Raw genomic sequence first — 18,083 nt, 5'->3', positions numbered from 1 at the left:
GACCAAGAGTCAGGCAACCTGAGGTCTAAGCGAACATTCTCATGGTTTGGTTTGTCCGAAGTTTGCACTTCTGAGTCAGCCCAGACCGCCGACACCCTTGAAGCATTAAGATATAACACCCCTACCCGGGCCCCTAAAAAAAAAAAGGCTTTCCTTAACGAGGGATAATGGAGGACATTCCGCAATTTCATAAATAATAAAGTAGAGGAATATGTCATGTCATTATCTCCATATCCACTTTAAAAATAATAAAGTGAAGGGGTTATTATCTCCATCTCCACTTTTAGCATCTAAAGGGGAGTTAGTTTCTACCAAACAAAAGGGGGGAGTTGGTGGCCGGAAGACCCCGTTCCCATCTCATCCAGTTTCAAATTTCAAACTGGTCTTGCTCGATTGACCGTCAACAAAAGCGACCTCCCTCCGTCCGTCGCTCGCACTGCCTCCCTCCCACGGCCGCAATGCCCCGTTATGGACACCTGGAGGTAAGAATAAGAACGCTTGAGAAAATCGTAACCCAACTGGCTTACACCTGGATATTGGATTAAAAATTGCCTGACTCTTCTCCATCGCATTCGCGGCTCGAGACTCTCTTCTCCTCTTCTGATTAACGTCCAGCTACGTCGTTTCCAACTAACTTTTTTTTTTATCTTCCAACGTCCTGGTGAAGCCGACGCCTGCCTCCATCTCCTCTTTTCTTATCTCTTCTACTTCACTCGAGGCCAGATATTTCTCTTTCCTTCCTTCCTAATAAGGCAAAAAACATTCTCTCTCCCAGGATTGTAAGGCTCGGTTCATTTTTCATCCATCTACTCTTTTTTTTTTTTTTTTTTCTTGCAATATTTTAGATTTACAAAGAAATGATAGCTGTGATCTTGGTTCCTTTCTGCATTACTCCAAGAATCACTTTTCCTAATCCTTTTCTATTTTGGCCCTTGTAACCTATTTTCATGGTTGGGTTAGTAAAATCTAGGTTTCCCGTTTTTCAAAATTCATGAACATGTTGTGAATTAATTTCTTACGGTTGTGTAGATGTGTGTGTTTTGTGTGTTCTGGAATTTTTCTTGGATATCTCGTTGTCTAAATTTACTGATTCGTTTCTGTTATTATTATTAACATGAGTTGCTTTCCAGCTTGGGGGAAAAAAAAATCTCCATGAGATGCTAGAGATGTTAAAAAGAAAAAAAAAGAAAAAAGAAAAAGAGAAGATAGCGTTGCCGGAAAAAAGATTTAGATTTGTGGAATATTGGCTGGCTCTGTATGATTTGACTTCAGTTGAGTGGTGTCGACAGTGAAGTTGTTGTTTCACAAAGACAGCATGTTTTCCATACTTTTTCTGGCTTGCAGTTTACTAAAGCTTTTAATGTTAAACTGGTCTCTTGTTACAAGATCTTTAAAGAACTTCAGCAAAGCAATATTTAATTACCTACTGAGGAACTGGGTTAGACTCTGCGTTTTATATTGTGAAACTCTTCTCGCAGGGCATTCAAACTAAATTCTTGTCTCGACTGCAACTATCTTGGAATTAGTTTGTATCTAAACCGTATATATCCCCTTATCCCCTGCAAAGATGGCTTATTGCATATTTACGCTCCGAGTTTAATTCTTTGCATGCATATGTATATATATAATATCCCTTAAATCATTATCCTTTGCAATGATGCCCTTCCCGTTACATTTTTGGTTGACTGTGTTACCAAGCAATCATTTTAAGTATAAAATGACGTTATTACTATTTTGCATTAATATATAGAGTCATTCTTGTAATTTGCACTGTCAACTAAAAATCTAACAGGAGGGTTATTTTTGCAAAGCGAGAATGATTTGATATGTCTATATGCAAATATTGATTTTCAAAGGATAAATACAGAATAAACCATTTTTATAGAGGTATATATGCAAAAAAATCCAAAAGGATTATAAATAAGATCATGAGTACTCTTGGATAAAGAAAAATGGAATAGCAAGTTATTTATCTGTTGATTTCTTGTATTGTGATTATAAATAACAATTATAAAACTGAAATCATGATCCACTTGGCCCAGGTGAAGTGGTATTTAAACCCAAAAAAGTGGACTATATGCAATTTTGTTTTAACATCTTGCCTGGTTTTAACAACATTGGATGGGGCAAAATTAGGTGATCTTGGGCCCACTATCATTGATGGGGTTATTCATCAATTTTACAAAGCAAGTATTTAGAAATATATGATGCAGGATGATTATGCTCAATATTCCTAACAGAAATTTGATGGTGGATTGATCATCTAAAGATCTTTCTAAAATTAAATTTGACATTAAAGGAGAGTCACGGGATGTGACTGTGTATTTCAAGTTTTAAAAATTATCCTTTGTTGTAGCTGTTGTTGGTGTGCCATGTAGCAATTTGAGATAAGTAATGTATCCTTCATGCATGTAAAGAGAAGCTGATAATGTTATGGATAGTATTTCTTCTGTTATTTAGAATTTGAGATAATAACAATTGTTCTTTCTCTTTTGTCGTTTTGGGGAATGATGGGATGTTTTGCTTTCAGGTCTCTCATGTGCTATCGGTGTGCAGAAAGCACAAGGATTAGGCACGTGCAACACAGTTAGTTATTTGGAGATAGTGAGGTTGATGGAATTTCTGTTCATGGTTTTTTTGGAATTCAAAATTTAATGAATATGTTTGCATATGTTACTTTTCAAGAATTATAAACATTTAGTTTGAGAATGTTGAACTTTTGGCTACTAGGCCACATAAGATGATTGTTCTAAAAACGGAACTACATGTTTGGCTAAAAACTAATAGGAATTAGAGATGTGACATGTGCCTAATGAAAGGAAAATTCTGAATTTTTTTTATTTATATATTAGAGTAAAAACATGGTATCACTGTTTAGGTGTTTCCAAAATTCTAAAACATTATTTTGAGTTTCTGAACTTTTAGCATCAAATGGGCCAAAGGTCCTAAGAGATCATGATATTGTAAAAATCATTTCTGTTGTCAGTTGAAGAGTTCAGTTCGATAGTTCTATGGTATTCTCACACAGTCTTTTATAACGTAAGATGGAAAGTCCTTGGTCTATGACCATCTTTATTTGATCCCTGTTTTCTTGTTCTTTTTGCTGTTTATAACATGTTTAATATTCTATTCTGACATCTGTAGGTTATTCTTTTCTAAATTTGTTTTATTCACCTTTTTTTACAGGCTTATGGCAGATATTCTGTTGGGTGCTCATACTATAAAATCCCATGGAATAAAGGTGGCAAGGTTTCATATGAATGACTGGATTATACTACTACTCCTTGGGGTGATAGAAGTGATACTGAATCTTATAGATCCATTTTATCGCTTTGTGGGGAAAGACATGATGACCGATTTGAAGTACCCACTGAAGAGTAACACGGTGCCATTTTGGGCTGTTCCAGTATGTTTTTGCTTCTAAGCCACTAATATTAATTCTCTTGGAAAGTGGATCTATATCTTTTAGTCATTGCATTTAATTTGTGAACCATAAAGATATCCTCTTCTTTGTCACAGGTGATCGGAATTGTATTGCCTGCTGCTGTTATCATTGCAATATACTTAAGAAGGAGGGATGTATACGATTTGCATCATGCAATACTGGGTATATCTATTTTTATGGGCCCCATTCTTTTAGTAGGTGCATATTTGTGATACACTGATGGATGTAGCACTTGCTCATTGACATTTGCAAGCAGGACTTTTGTATTCTGTGCTTATAACTGGGGTGATAACCGATGCAATCAAGGTTGCTGTTGGTCGACCTCGGCCTGATTTCTTTTGGCGTTGTTTTCCTGATGGAAAAGAGGTGGGTCACCATTCTTGTGGTCTTCATTTTTTTTTAATATATAAACTCTTATTCCAGAAATCCATTTATATTTTTTTCTATTCTGCATCAAATAGCCTAACAAGTTACTGTTGATTGACATGTCATGTATAGATTTATGATAATGTCACAACAAATGTAATATGTCATGGGGAGAAGAGTGTTATCAAGGAAGGGCACAAAAGTTTTCCAAGTGGGCATTCTTCATGTAAGTGATACAGTAATTATGTGCCTATTTCATATATTGTTGGTTTGGTGATCTTTACTGTTTATTGTGTAAATCTCAATTTGGCTTACATTTTGGAGGTTTCTTGCCATATTTGATATCTGATCATTTGTTATTTCATTTATTTAACACAATAAATCTTATCATCATGTATATCACCAGTGTTCTATATTGCTGTTTAGTCAATGTGCAATGTAAGGCAGTCTAGGTTGCATCTGGATCCATTTCATCTAGTTGCAGTGTCAGGAACTTCTAGCCCATTAGAGCCATGCTTTGTCCCAGTCATGACTAACTCATGCTGGTCTGATGTATTGGTTGCATAGAACCATTTCACTATGTGCTTCATTGGTCCAATAAGGACCCGCTTCTCTTATAGTCAACCTTTTCTTGGTGTGCATGCATGCCTGCCCTTTTTCTTTTCCCTTTTTTTTGGTGGGGTAGGGGGTGTGCTTGAATATTTAAATATACAATACATTTACATAATGTTAAATGAAATCTACCTTTTTCATAGAGCTTTCATCAGGACCAAGTATTGAGCATTCGTACTTGTAATAATCATTATGTAAATAGCACTGAACCATGATTATAAGCATCACCTATGCATCCATGCTTCCAGGATAGATCAGTGTATGAACAAATGTGATCATCAATGATAATAGCTGCCTGTAGTGACAAGAGATTATGATGCAAAACATCAATCTAATAATAATGTCTTTGTGATATTCTTTTAAGTCTTTTAATGTGTCTTTGGGTCTTGAGAATGTTAAAGTTATTGATTTTGTCTGTTCTGTATGTGAAAAATGGTGAAGCATGAATGCAGAAGTCTATTTTTGTAGGGAACTGAGTTTGTAGTTCCTTGAGCTTGTCTGTTATCATTATGTTGTACCTCCACCTGGCTGATGCTTGAAACGGCAAAAGGATCCTCTTGTTTTTCATAATGCTACTCATTTTTTATTTAGAATTTTATAGGATCATTTCCATATCTGGTCTTTTCTGTTTATGTTTTCTATAGTAATGATTATCCATTCTTCTCATCCATATATATGCAGGGTCATTTGCGGGCCTTGGTTTTCTTGCCTGGTATCTTTCGGGAAAATCCATGCTTTTGATCACAGAGGCCACGTTGCCAAACTTTGCATTGTGTTTCTTCCTCTACTTGGTGCATCACTTGTTGCAATTTCTCGAGTGGATGATTATTGGCATCATTGGCAAGATGTATTTGCCGGTGGCTTTTTAGGTTTGTATTTTTACAATTGGCATATCATCTTTTTACATTACTATATCATCTGTCAAGAATTTTATTCTTTTTTGCAGGATTGGTAGTTGCTTCATTTTGTTATCTGCAATTCTTCCCACCACCTAATGATGTAAATGGTACATTTCACATATCCTTGATTTGCCCATTGTTATGCTTCTATAGGATTTAAGTATGCTGATCTTTTTGCTTCCTTGCAGGACCACTCCTAGTAGAACTTAAATGATTAACATTGAAGAGTAATTCAGAAATTATTTTTTAACGATACATTTGTGAATACTATTTTTTGAATAGAAATGCCAAAACTACAAGTTTTTCTTAATTTGTTCGCAATGCGTTTGCTGTGGAATTACTTTCGCCATCACAATTTCAATATAGCGAGGGCTGGTCCAATGCACTAGAAGTGCATATAACTATTTTGGGGTAGTGGATTAGTAGAGGCTTAAAGGATAAACCATGAGATGATTATCAAGCAGGAATGTTTTTGTGCAGCAGCAGAAATGTGCATAATATGTTCTCTAGCTCAGTTGATAAGAATATGTGCACTTTTGTCCTATTGTGGGATAGAGGGTTAATAGAGGCTTAAAGGAAAAAAGCATGAGATGATTATCAGACAGGAATTGTTTTGTGCAGCGTGCAGAAATAGTTATTCGTGCATAAGTTGTCCTCTAGCTTGGTTGATAAGAATTTGTGCACTTTTGTAGTCATAGGACCGCCCAGCTTATATGTTAAAAAAGAAAGAGGAGAGTCAGATGAGATGCTGCTATATTGAATAAGTAGAGAAAATTGGAATAGTTAGGAAATGATTGCAATAGATAAAGCTCATAATAGCACAAGTATCTAGTCTAGTTGGAAATATATGGTAGAAAGGAATTAAATGAAATAGATGGGATAATTGTAGCTGAATTTATTCATTCATAATGAACTTGTGTTTAGGATCAACAGATCATTTATATAGTTTAAGGATGAGCTTTTTTGCCTCGGTTTCTTTTGAATGGCATACATAACAGAAAAGTGTTTGTGGCTTACTTGTCACTCCCACATCATTCTGCCCTGCTTGTGGTTCTTTCTTGTTCTTCTCTCTATGGCCTTCTTGATCTGCTGTAACGAGTAGCTTTCAGCGAAAGAGTCCTGCAAGTCCTTACTCCTGGGTAGCAATTTCGCTATGTAGTCAACAAGAGTTTCTATTAAATCCAAATCTTTGTATCTTCTTGCGGAAAACCAACTCCTTTTCAACTATCTTCACTTTGTTGTGCCATGTCCTTCTATTAATATCACTGTCCTCCTAGAGCCATGAGGAAGTGCTCCATCTACTTTTTGCACCTTATTTTCTGATGTCCTCTTGTTCTTTTCCAAGGATTGCTTCGAAAGAGGGGGCAGGCCAGCTGCGATGCCCTTTTCCTCTCCAAAAAAAGCAAAGAAGGAGCGAGCCGGCTGCTTTAACGTTTCATAGCCGCCTTTCCCTTGATTCATACACAAGGTCACCAGACTAAAATTCCAATAAGGTAGTCTTGTTGGAATTGCTTTCTGCATTGAGTCAATCTTATCTTCTAAGAGGCTTTTACAGTTTTCCACCCTAATCCAATTAACCTTAAAAATCAAAAATCACTATATACATTCACCATCTCAGCATACCTACATTGTTCACATCTCTTGAGCTGCATTCATGTAGTCCTCGGTCTCTAAGGGAGACATAAGAGAATTGCGCCAGCCAAAAATGGGCTTTTAAACAAGTTACATAATTTTTTTAAAAAAAATCTTTGAGCATGTAAATTTTACTCATGACTCTTATGTCATGCGCCTTCCTTTTTTCCCACAAAGTGTGACTCCTAGTCTTAAAATTCTTAAATTTCCATATGATATCTGGAGCCTATATGCTTCTATCTCTAGTGTCAAAAAACCATTTCTCCCGTCTGATATGCTGTGAATCCTCACGCCTTCCAAAGTCCAATTGCCTTTCCTTCCTTTTACTTTAAGCCGTTTATGAAATCACAGCCACACATCAGATAGTCCTTCCTTTAATATCAGATACATGCATCACATGTGCCAAACTACAGCATACATAAGGGGAGAGGGACATGAGTTATAAATGTAATAAAGAAATCATGTAGCCTAATGGTAATATTTATCTTATGTATTACCTTTGGTACTGATGCTTTACTTGTTTATATTCTGGTCTTTGCAAGCCAATTATATTGTCCAGTTATTCATTACGTGCTTTGTTTAAGTGAGTCTACAGTACCTTTTTGGTTAGGCAACGACAAGACGTGCATATTGTACTTCCCTACATATGTATCTGTATGGTAATGATTTGCCTCAAGATTACTTTTCTCTAGGTTGGAGGTTTGTTGCAGCCTCTTACTAAAACTGTTTTTTGAATGGTATGATATCTACAGAAAGATATACTTTGTATCAAATAAAGGATATGCTAAGTGAACTAATGCTTCAATTAATAGAATCGTTCAAAATGGGGATGCTAGATATGGGACCCATGAATTGCATAGGGGTGTAGATATGGGTATAGACATGAAATTCCCATATTCATTTGTGGCAACATGGAGATAGCAGAGACGGATTTAGTTATACTTTTTAGATCTGGTTATAATACACATAAGGTGAAAAGGAACTTTACATCCATTAAAAAATCAAATGTTGTGTTGAAAAATGCTTAAACTAAACTATTGATGTAATCTAGAAAACCCAAAAACTTGCATGCAAAGATAACATTTTTTGGAGGTCTCCTAGGTTAATGCTAAAATGGGGCTGGGTTAAGCTAGGTTTCCTTACAGCTTGAGTCCTAGTCTGAAAAAATTTTTGGGCTTGGGTCTAGACTCACATGACAAGATTTTTTGAGGCCCTAGCCTAAACCAGATTGAAGCTCAAAGTGAGCCCAACTCAATGTCCCAATTGGTTTGACCAAAATTAAGCCCAACAAACCAAAGACAACCTCTAGTTATCCACGTGAGAGAGAAAAGGTGAGGCAGCTAGGAGGGCATTGAAAGGGAAGGAGGGGAATTGGGAAAAGATGGAGATAGATCTCTTTGAGGAAGAGTGATAGAGAGAGAGAAGGTGGTTTGGAGTGGGTGGGCTGATTTAGGAGGATACCTGGTCCCATATGGACTATTTTGGCCCTTTGGATAGGTCTAAATAGGATTCTGGAGCAATATCTACCAAATCACATGATCACGAACCCCAACTTTTGGAGTCCATAACATTTCATCCGACATCTTATTTTGATGTACCGTGCACCAAAACGAAGCTCTAGACAAGTATTACAATGGTGCATCGACCCCTAAATGTGCATGCAATGTTTGAGGACATATGATGATGTTTGGGTCTCTAAATGGGCCAATTAAAGTAAAAGTTTTTTTTTCGAACAAGACTTCGACTATGCGTAACTCACAATTCAAGAAGAATTAGGTAGAGCTACTGAAGACAAAGTGATGTAGAAGTTGAGATCGAGCTCGATGAAAATTTTAGCTTTTTTATGATATTTTTGCTATTCACTGTTTTTTTGGGAAAGTTATGCCCGCTTCCAATTAGGGGAACCCTCACTAATAAATAAAAGAATTATAATCAGCTTTCTTGTTTTGTTAATGAAAAAGATTATAGAATCTAACTTTCAAAATTTGTTATTTCTATTTTTTTATTTTTAAAGATTTAAGTTGAGTGAGTTGAAGAAAACTCTCTTCTAATAGGATCAATTCGATATCAGAGCTTTGGTACTTTAATTAGTGGAGGCCCTAATATGTGGTCCAAACTAGTACAAGCAGATGAGGGAATGACTTTCACTGCTTGAAATACATCGAATGACAAAGATGAGGTTGGCTCATGCTTCTACTTTATCAAAATGATGAGGTATGAGATTTATCATTGCCTAGCTCACTGATCTTGTATCTAGATTGGCACCTTCAACTCAAGCACTACTGCACCAACTCCTCTTGTGATGAAGTTGTCTCCAATGTCTAGAGAAGAAGATCAACCATCCAGCGAGGAAGATGAGCAACATGCAGGTACTTAATTTCCCTCTTTAACCTTCAAAGTCGAGGCTTGAACCAAATTCTATGTATGGAGTTATCGATGATGGGAAACTAGACAACTAGTTTGGACCAATTGGAAGTGTAAACATTGCTATGTTAATTTGGAGGTGCTTGACTTTTATTCCTAGAAAGACTAAGTTATGTGAGTTGTATGTTAGGATGATGGTTGGTGCCTAATTCGTCGAGGAATAGCTGGTCTGAGGTATAGACATATGGATGTTAAAATATTGGCTCTAGTTAAAGGACTGGGATGGGCAAGGAATGCAGGGTATAGAAAGTATGAGCCGAAATGGATATTGCTAAAACAGTCACTACATTCCTGAATGGAGATTTTGCTTGACCTTCCAAGCTGATTATACATACGTAGGAGGCCAATTTTAGATGATGTTGGAGAAAATAGCATGGCTGATTTACTGGAAAACTGCAGAAAGGAATTTGGACGTGGTTGGGAATCTGGCTTCCTATTTAGATGATGAGTTATTAGATTTGGGAGGCAGCATATATAGTAACATATGTTGCAACAAGTTGGCTGAATTACAAGGACAATAAATAAAACAAAATTAAGTGAATATAATTTGCTGCTTGTTCCCGCATCATGCGCATAACTTCTGGCCACCTCATAATTGATGAATAATGTATGTAATTATCCACTCTGTTTTGTATTTATAGTTTGTTGAGTTGCTCAAAAACTACAGCATCATCAAAAGTTTGTATTCATAAGTACTTGTAGGACATCCAAAGCTCTTGAGTCATAACTTTGTCAATGCTGTCACAAGATAGTCTGGAACATCAGAAATAATGAAACTGATGCAGCAATTGTTATACTCGCATTTTGTGCTCAAGATTTCTCCTGGCACATTAGTTTTATTGTGTGGCACTTCATCTTTTCATTTTTCTTGGTGCAGGTTGGGGCCCTTTTGCATATTTCGATATGTTGGCAGAGACGCACAATAGTATTCATGGATCAACTAATACAAATGCTCTTGCTTCACGCCAGTCAGAGATTGAGACTTTTAACCTCTCATCTGAACATCTAGTTGAGATCCGCATATGAGAGAGACACAATTCTATGTCCGGTGGAAGCTGGCAGGAGAGATTAATTTTGGCCACCAGAGGTAACATGAAGTTCGTTCTTGACTGTGTGGATTAAAAATGAATGTACAAATTTTTCCAGTCCTGCATTCTGGTTTCGCAACTTATGTAGTGTCTGTTGGTTCCTTGGTATGATTGTAAGCATTTCAAATATCGAAAAAAAAACTATACTAAATGCTGCAATGGCTTGAAGACATGCATATGCATTAAAAACTTGCCAGTGTGTATGTACTAATACCACCACAATGGGCTTTTGGTCTACATCTGATTTCTAAAGACTTGGTCTTCTCCATTTAAAAGAACATGAGATGATATTCTTTCGGGTAAGACCCTTCTGCTCTCCCATCCATGGGCAATTTTACGGATCTCTTTTTTTTTTTTTTTTTTTCAGCTTACAAAAAATTGGATTTATGAGGAAACCAAGGGAAAAACATCAGTCAGCAAACTCACTGTTTTGAGCGCCAACCAATGCCATTCCAAAACCGCCCACCAGACAAAGAACACGCACACACTCATTGTCAACTGTGCAGCAAAAGATTGAAATTGTCAAAACCATGGACTAAAATTACTGCATGAACTTAGGGCCTGTTTGGATGCTCGAACAAGAAGTGCAATGAGGGACATTTGTAAGAATATTTTACAAGAAAATGCACTTTTTTTCATTTATAAAGTCAGCGTTGTTTTAGTTTCTTTTAAGATTTTATATAATTCTTTTTGAAACTTGGACAAAAACTACCTCTACTCCTTTCAGTTTGCTTTGTTTGCCTTGCTACGTTTGTATGTTAAAAACCTGCGCAAGATTTTGATACATTTTTTCCAAGTTCTGAACCGGGTTTATATAGATTTGTGAACGATAAAATTCAAAATCACACCTAACATGATAACCAGTCTATGAGATTGTTCAATAATAAATGTATATTTTAACTTATTAGAGGATAATGAGTATAAAGCTAATATATTGACAAATTTGCACAAGATTCATACAAGTTTTCTATCATACTAACTATATTCTAAATCCGATTACTCACAATCTTTTGTAAATTCTTTTCAGAACTCATGTAACCAGGATGAATATTTTGAATTGGTGAGCTGGTGTGAAAAGGTACCCTTGCCCTTTCAGCTTGGATTTTTTTTATCTTGCCATGTTGGCATGCTGAAGACTTGCATATGTTTTTAGTGCCTTTTACACAAGTTGTTCAACAGGGTTCACGTAGATCTGTTAAACACAGTTCAAAAGTACATTATAATTGATCAAATGCACCATGAAAACACAACTTGGTAGAGCAAAATAAACGAGCACAACTACCATATCGATGGGCTTGCACAAGATTCATGTAGATTTTATATTATACTAACCATATTACAATATCAGCAATTCACAACTTTGTGAAAAGAAAGAATTTGTGCAACATAGACCAATGTTGTGTAGTGGTGAGTTTGTGTGGAAGAGCCGAACAAGTTTTTCCTAGCTTCAAAAATTTGCACGGCATTAGCAAAAGTAGAAAAGGAATATCCAATCTGCAAATTAAAAACGTGACTACATTTTTCTTCCAAAACCCTCTCTGTGGTTGTTTGTAAGAAGATTGAAAGTGTTGAAATTTTTAACTAAAAACACTGCATGAACTTAACGCCTGTTTCAATGCTCGTAGAAATTTTTAAGACTTCTTGAGAAGTTATTTTTTGAAAACAAAAATTCGTTCCGTGAACCAAATGAGTGAACTCGGGGCCTGTTTCAACGATCGTAGAAATTCTTAAGTGATGAATATTCTTCATATGGTTGCTAGTGCTGGGAAGATCTGAGCGATGCAAAGAGAATTTATTTTTCGGAATTGTGGCCTCCCAGCCTTTCCGAAAAATGTTACAAATTTCCTGATATAAATATTTCAGAACCCAAAATGCCCATTGCCCAAGAAGCAGTGGAAAAATGTTTTTTTTAGGCATAATGTTAAGGACAGAATCCTACTTCCAACAGTGCTTTACACCCTGAGATGCGCAGGGCAGCAATCCGCGAGCATCATGACGCATGAAGTCACGATACGGTGCATGTGATTCAGGGTATAATTTCTCTTTCCCAGTTGATCACACATACAATACAATGCTGACATAACCATAACTATATACAAGTAATCCGATACAACTCAAACATCCTAGGAGTGAGGGAGGACAGGCTTGAGAAAGATTAAACAGACGCAAGAGGAGAAAAACCTGTATAAGACTGAAATGTGAATACAGATTTTTTTTTTTTTTTTTTGTTGACTGAGATTTATCCATACTAAACGATTTTTCAATCCCAGTTGTTTCATCTCATGGCACTTGAGGCATTCATGGTTGTTTCAGAAGTCCTCCAGAAATATTGCCATCCTGTATATGCCTTGTTAAACACACGGCTCAAGACAATCATGAAGGGCGGATAAAAAACCTCCACTTGGTTTTTGCGTTAAACTCCAGCGGAGGACGGCATGCGGAAAGCTTTGTAGCTCCATTACTGTGCTAGGGTAGTGTAGTTTTAATCACCAGGAAAAGCTAGAGACTTGTATCACACGTGTCTTTCCAAGATGAAATATCAAGTCACCTTTATTAAATTGAAGTGCGCAAGCATGCCAAATAACGAATTATTTTTTGAAGATTTTTTTTCAAAAAAAAATGCAATTACCTATCCCCAAAATTCCATCATCCAGAAATCATAAACTGGAAAGAATGAAAAGCCTACCAACTTGCATCAAATATTTTCAGTACAAGTATGACCGCTGGAGATCATACAATCAACTGCCCAAGTCCCAACGATTATGCATTTTCCTATATCTCAATGAAGGACAAGATGCAGGGGGCGGAAGGCGAAGCGGGGAAGGTTACTGAAGAGAGATTAAACTGGTGACAAACCAGTGATTAATCGAAGTGATTGCAGGGGTTTATATGAAAAAGGTGAATATAAGTACTAATATTATTCTACCGTGGCACGTACTCCAGATCCCGGAATTACAGACTAAACTAGCTAATAGCTAATAACACGGACAACAACCCACCAACACCTCAACCCATGCTTCAAATAAATAAATAAATAAATAATAATAACAATAATTTTTTCTGTATCTATAGAATGCTATACTACAATATAGTAGTTCTACTTTCATCTTGAATGCATCAAGAAACACTAGAGAATTCTTTTGAACATTCCAGTGTGCAAAAGCCTAATAATTCAGAACACCTTCCCATATGTCAAGCATTGTGCTGCTCATCTTATGGGATAGATGAAAACTAAAACACTGAATATATCATCATCGAAAGTCAATGCAATTTGACTAGAATAATATAAATACCATGTGCAGTCAGAAGTAATCAAAAGTCACAGAATCACAGCATAAAGCAATCCACTAATGAAGGACATACACACATGAAGACTCAACAAGCCCCAAACAGTGGATTAACAATATGGATGAAGATTCAACAAGCCACAGATTGGATTGATAATACTGATCCCAACAATTTCATTCTCGAACCTGAGATGCATCTAAAATGGAAGAGGCGAAGTTCCTCTCGACTATTTTTATTTTTAAACATGATCATAAAGTTCCAGGAATAAGCAATTACTTGCCCAATTTTAATTATCTCAACAACACTGGTTACAGAAAACAAAATACTAAAGCAAAATATTGGCTAGCTAGTCACAAGCTCAGTTAATTATTGTAAGCCTGTCCCCTTCACTGCTCAACCTTGAAGGCTCATTTAACTATACTTTTCCACTATAACATATACAAAATCAGGAACATGCACACATCCTGCTGATAAACCTACAGGGATCATTTGACATCCAATTAAGATCCCTGTGCTTGTCCCAATTCTTTGGGGTCGGCTGATGAAGGTCCTGTTACAACTAAAACTTTTCCTACAAATGATAGACTAATAAAAGCATCAAAATACGACAATTAGTTCAAAGGTTTTACATTATTATACAACATCAAGAAATCAAAAATTTTACCTAGCTCATAAACATGTAGTAAGGCATGTAAACCCAACTTAGAAAGGACCCACAAATCACCTATATGCTTTTCAATATACGTAGATCAACAGGATGGATGCACCAAAAGTAGCAGTGGATAAACAAGCAAATATTGAACTAATACATGACAACCAAAACCCATTTTTCTAAAGGCCAACATACCCAACATGTTAATGAAGAAAGGAAATATCTTTAGATCTCTTTACTCCCACTCCTGTCCAAATTACACTTGTTATCCACTCACCTCCCTCTTTCACTACCTTAGTCATCAAGAGGATGTATAACATGGTTGGCAAGTGGAAATAAAAGAGCATATTGCATCACCCACTGCTCTCCAAACAGAAGTGGGCAAAACTGACATTGGGCCCAATAGAGGAGGATAACTTAAAATATGCAATGATGAACATGCTAAAACATGACCTAAAAATCACATTAACCAATAGATAAATGTATTTAATGTTGAACATCATAAGCCCCCATATCACAATGTAGAGATCCATATCCCTGGAAACAGTTAATCATTTTGTTTGGTCAGTCAAGCATAACAGAATGATCAATTAGATATTACCGGATGTAATATCTAAGAAAAGAATTGATTACTGGTTCAATCAAATCACATACTGTTCTATGACAAAGATAAACCTATGAAAAAGAGAATCACCAATCACCATCTGGATTCCAACTCCAGCACCAGATCAACAGTACATGCTGAGAACATATTAATTGCAGACTAACTTATTGTTCCCTTCTTGTATACCTAGCTTCATCTAATAACACCGCTTGTTCTTCATAAGAGACCTGATATTGGTCCATGGGAATGAACACTGATTGCCAATAACACATAATCCTAGTTGAAAACAGCCATAAAACCTAGAGACAGCAACTCCTTATTGAGTTGCTGGTATTGTATTATAAACAAACTAGTTATCAAAGGAAAATTTATCAAAATTAGAATTAAAAGTTACATCCTGCCACTTTCATACATATTTCAATTCATCTCCCACGAATAAGATCCAAAAAGAAAAATTGCACGACAGAGTTAACCTCAAACACAAAATAGAACTCCAGCAAAGTAATCTCATCAAGCCAATTTTAGGACTCATTCAATAGAAGCATATTTGAACTTTGTACTACTAGAATCCCTAAACCACAATCTCAGCTATAATGCATCGAAATATACGGTTTCTAGATCAAAGTGGGAGAAAAATCAAATCTCTCAATAGACCGCAGATAATAACAAACACAATAAATATAGCATAGCGTAAACCATGGATGTGATTGAGCCATAGAAGGATGCAGATCAAACCAGTAAATCCAAATCCGAATAAGAACTAAGGAATAAGAAAAACATCGTCTTAAATCAACATATGATATAGCAGAAATAACACAGAGTTCAAAACTTATAACTTTTTCCATCTTAGAGCCAAAATCTCTCAACACTAGTAACAAAAGCAAAAAAAACAAAAACCCTAATAGATGATACCCAGACAAGCAGATAAAGAACGAGATCCCATAGATCTATTGCTATGACCAATAGAACGATCGGATGATCAGTCGACCTCTTGGAGGGAGGGAGCGGCGGCGGCAGCGACCTCCTCGGCGGAGAACTTACCCTTGGCCTTGTCGGCGGCGCGGCCGCGGGCCTTGCGGTCGAGGAGGGCCTTGCGGTCCTTGTCGAGCTTGAGCTTGGTGACGATGACCTTGGAGGGGTGAATGCCGACGTTAACGGTGGCGCCGTTCACTTTCTCCCGGGTGATGCGCTCGACGTGGATCACCCACTTCTTGCGGTACACCTGCACGACCTTGCCCTCACGGCCCTTGAAGGTGCCACGCACCACCTGGACCTCGTCGTCCTTGCGGACGGGGATGGAGCGGACGTTGTACTTGTTGCGGAGGTCCGACGAGAGAGGCGCGCTCATCAGCACCCGCCGGACACTCGACGGCGCCGTGAAGTGCGCCTTCCGGCACTTGCGCCGGGAGCTCGAAACTCTCGGGTTGTACTTCATCGTCGCGTCTCCTCTCCGGCGGCTGGGCTGAGACAGGGTTTCTTTCTCGGAGAATGGCGGAAAAGGATCCCTTATACGAAGGGAGATGCGGTACAAGGGGGCTAGGGTTTTGATGGAACATGAACTCCGTTATGACTATAATAGCCCTGACCCTATCGTGAAATATCGACATGAGTCCTACGCTTTGAAATTTTTAAGTTTAGCCCTTAGTTAGGTTACTAAATATGTTTAACACCGCCGCAGTGGACCATATAAAATAGTTTAGGATAAATTATAAAAATATTTTTCCGACTTTAGCCCAATTTACTGACATCTCCTCAATTCTAAAATGTATCAAATCAATTCTTCAAATTTTCGATATATTTCAATATAATTCTACAACCTATCTTCGTTAATAAAATAATATCATTATTTTATAAAATGACTAAACTACGTTTATCCTCATCTCTTTCCTCCCTGATTGCTTTTCTTCTCCATCTCCGATGGTACCAACATATCTTCTACTCTTTCTCTATTCTTTTCTTCCTCTTATTTTTTTTTCTTATTGTCCTCTTCCAAACTCGTCTATGAGTCTTTTTCCTCTATAGCAACTCCCTCTATCTCTACCCACTCCTCATCGATGATCCCTTATTTTTCTTCCTCTTTTCCTCACTTACTTCTCCTCCTCCTTTTTCTTTAAATCTACTTGTAAGACCTCTCCCTCCATAGTGATTTCCTTCACCTCCACCTACCTTATCAGCCAATCCTCTTTCCCCCTCATTCCTTTTCTGCTCTCTCACTTCTCCTCCTCCTCCAAGCCATGAGTGCTCTCTCTCCTTCCCCCTCCCCTTCCTCTTAACCCTTCCTCCTCCTCCTCTTCTAATCTCGCTTATGAAGCCTTTGACACCATCATCTTCTTTCATGCCAACCTCAACGATTCCATCCTCCCTCTCCATAACAACTCTCTGTATCTCTATCTCTTTCTTGCCAGCGATCCATCCAATATTAAAAAAATATATTTTTATTTGTTGAAATAAAAAATTAATATTATTTATTGATAAATGAACGATGAGATCATATTGGAGCATTTTATCAATTTGAAGGACTAATTTGATATATTTTAAAATTAAAAAAATATAAATAAAAATTATATTAAAAATAAAAAAATATTTTTATAATTTATCCAATAATTTATGAATGCTCCAGCATGCATTGCATTGGCCAGACGATAGTGGTTGGAAAAAGAAAACAGTGAGAGCAGCAGCACCAATCACAGATATGTGTGCGAACAGCTAGAAGAATACCTACCAATACTAGCCTTTTATCGACAATGCACGGGCTTGGGCCGTCAACACCCTTAGCCAGTAAAAGGTCCCAGCAATGCCACCAATCTCGAATCATGGAGGACAAATAAGCTACAAGAGGAGCATGGCATACCGGCACATACACATCATGGCGGGGAAGGGAGATCTATCATATAGAAGATGACCAAATCCTCTCCATCAAAAGTTCTTTAAACCTCGAAATACTTGTTAGTTATCCACATACGCTCACCAACTAATATTGACATTCGATTGTGGCCTAAGAAGCGAGATCTCCACCATTTTTGATGCACGCAACAAGTTGGCTAATTTGTTTCATGACTTGAACTTTATGAAG

At 37.1% G+C, this 18,083-nt stretch overlaps 1 protein-coding gene and 1 pseudogene across 1 annotated transcript; one reads left to right on the top strand and one right to left on the bottom strand.

The window, feature by feature from the left end:
* Positions 1-556: 556 nt before the first annotated feature.
* Positions 557-10,744, top strand: LOC105048759 (lipid phosphate phosphatase 2-like; annotated as a pseudogene).
* A 5,034-nt stretch (positions 10,745-15,778) lies between these two features.
* LOC105048757 (large ribosomal subunit protein uL24y) lies at positions 15,779-16,530 on the bottom strand. Its single transcript, XM_010928197.4, has one exon. It carries the CDS (start codon positions 16,443-16,445, stop codon positions 15,990-15,992), a length of 456 nt encoding a protein of 151 aa, XP_010926499.1. The 5' UTR covers positions 16,446-16,530; the 3' UTR covers positions 15,779-15,989.
* Positions 16,531-18,083: the final 1,553 nt, after the last annotated feature.

Source organism: Elaeis guineensis, chromosome 7, assembly GCF_000442705.2.
Source record: "Elaeis guineensis isolate ETL-2024a chromosome 7, EG11, whole genome shotgun sequence".
In the NCBI taxonomy this organism is placed as follows: Eukaryota; Viridiplantae; Streptophyta; class Magnoliopsida; order Arecales; family Arecaceae; genus Elaeis; species Elaeis guineensis.
This window is presented reverse-complemented; position numbering and strand designations above follow the sequence as displayed.

Coding starts and splice junctions, on each gene's coding strand:
- LOC105048757 (XM_010928197.4), bottom strand. CDS start 16,445: ATGAAGTACAACCCGAGAGTTTCGAGCTCCCGGCGCAAGTGCCGGAAG.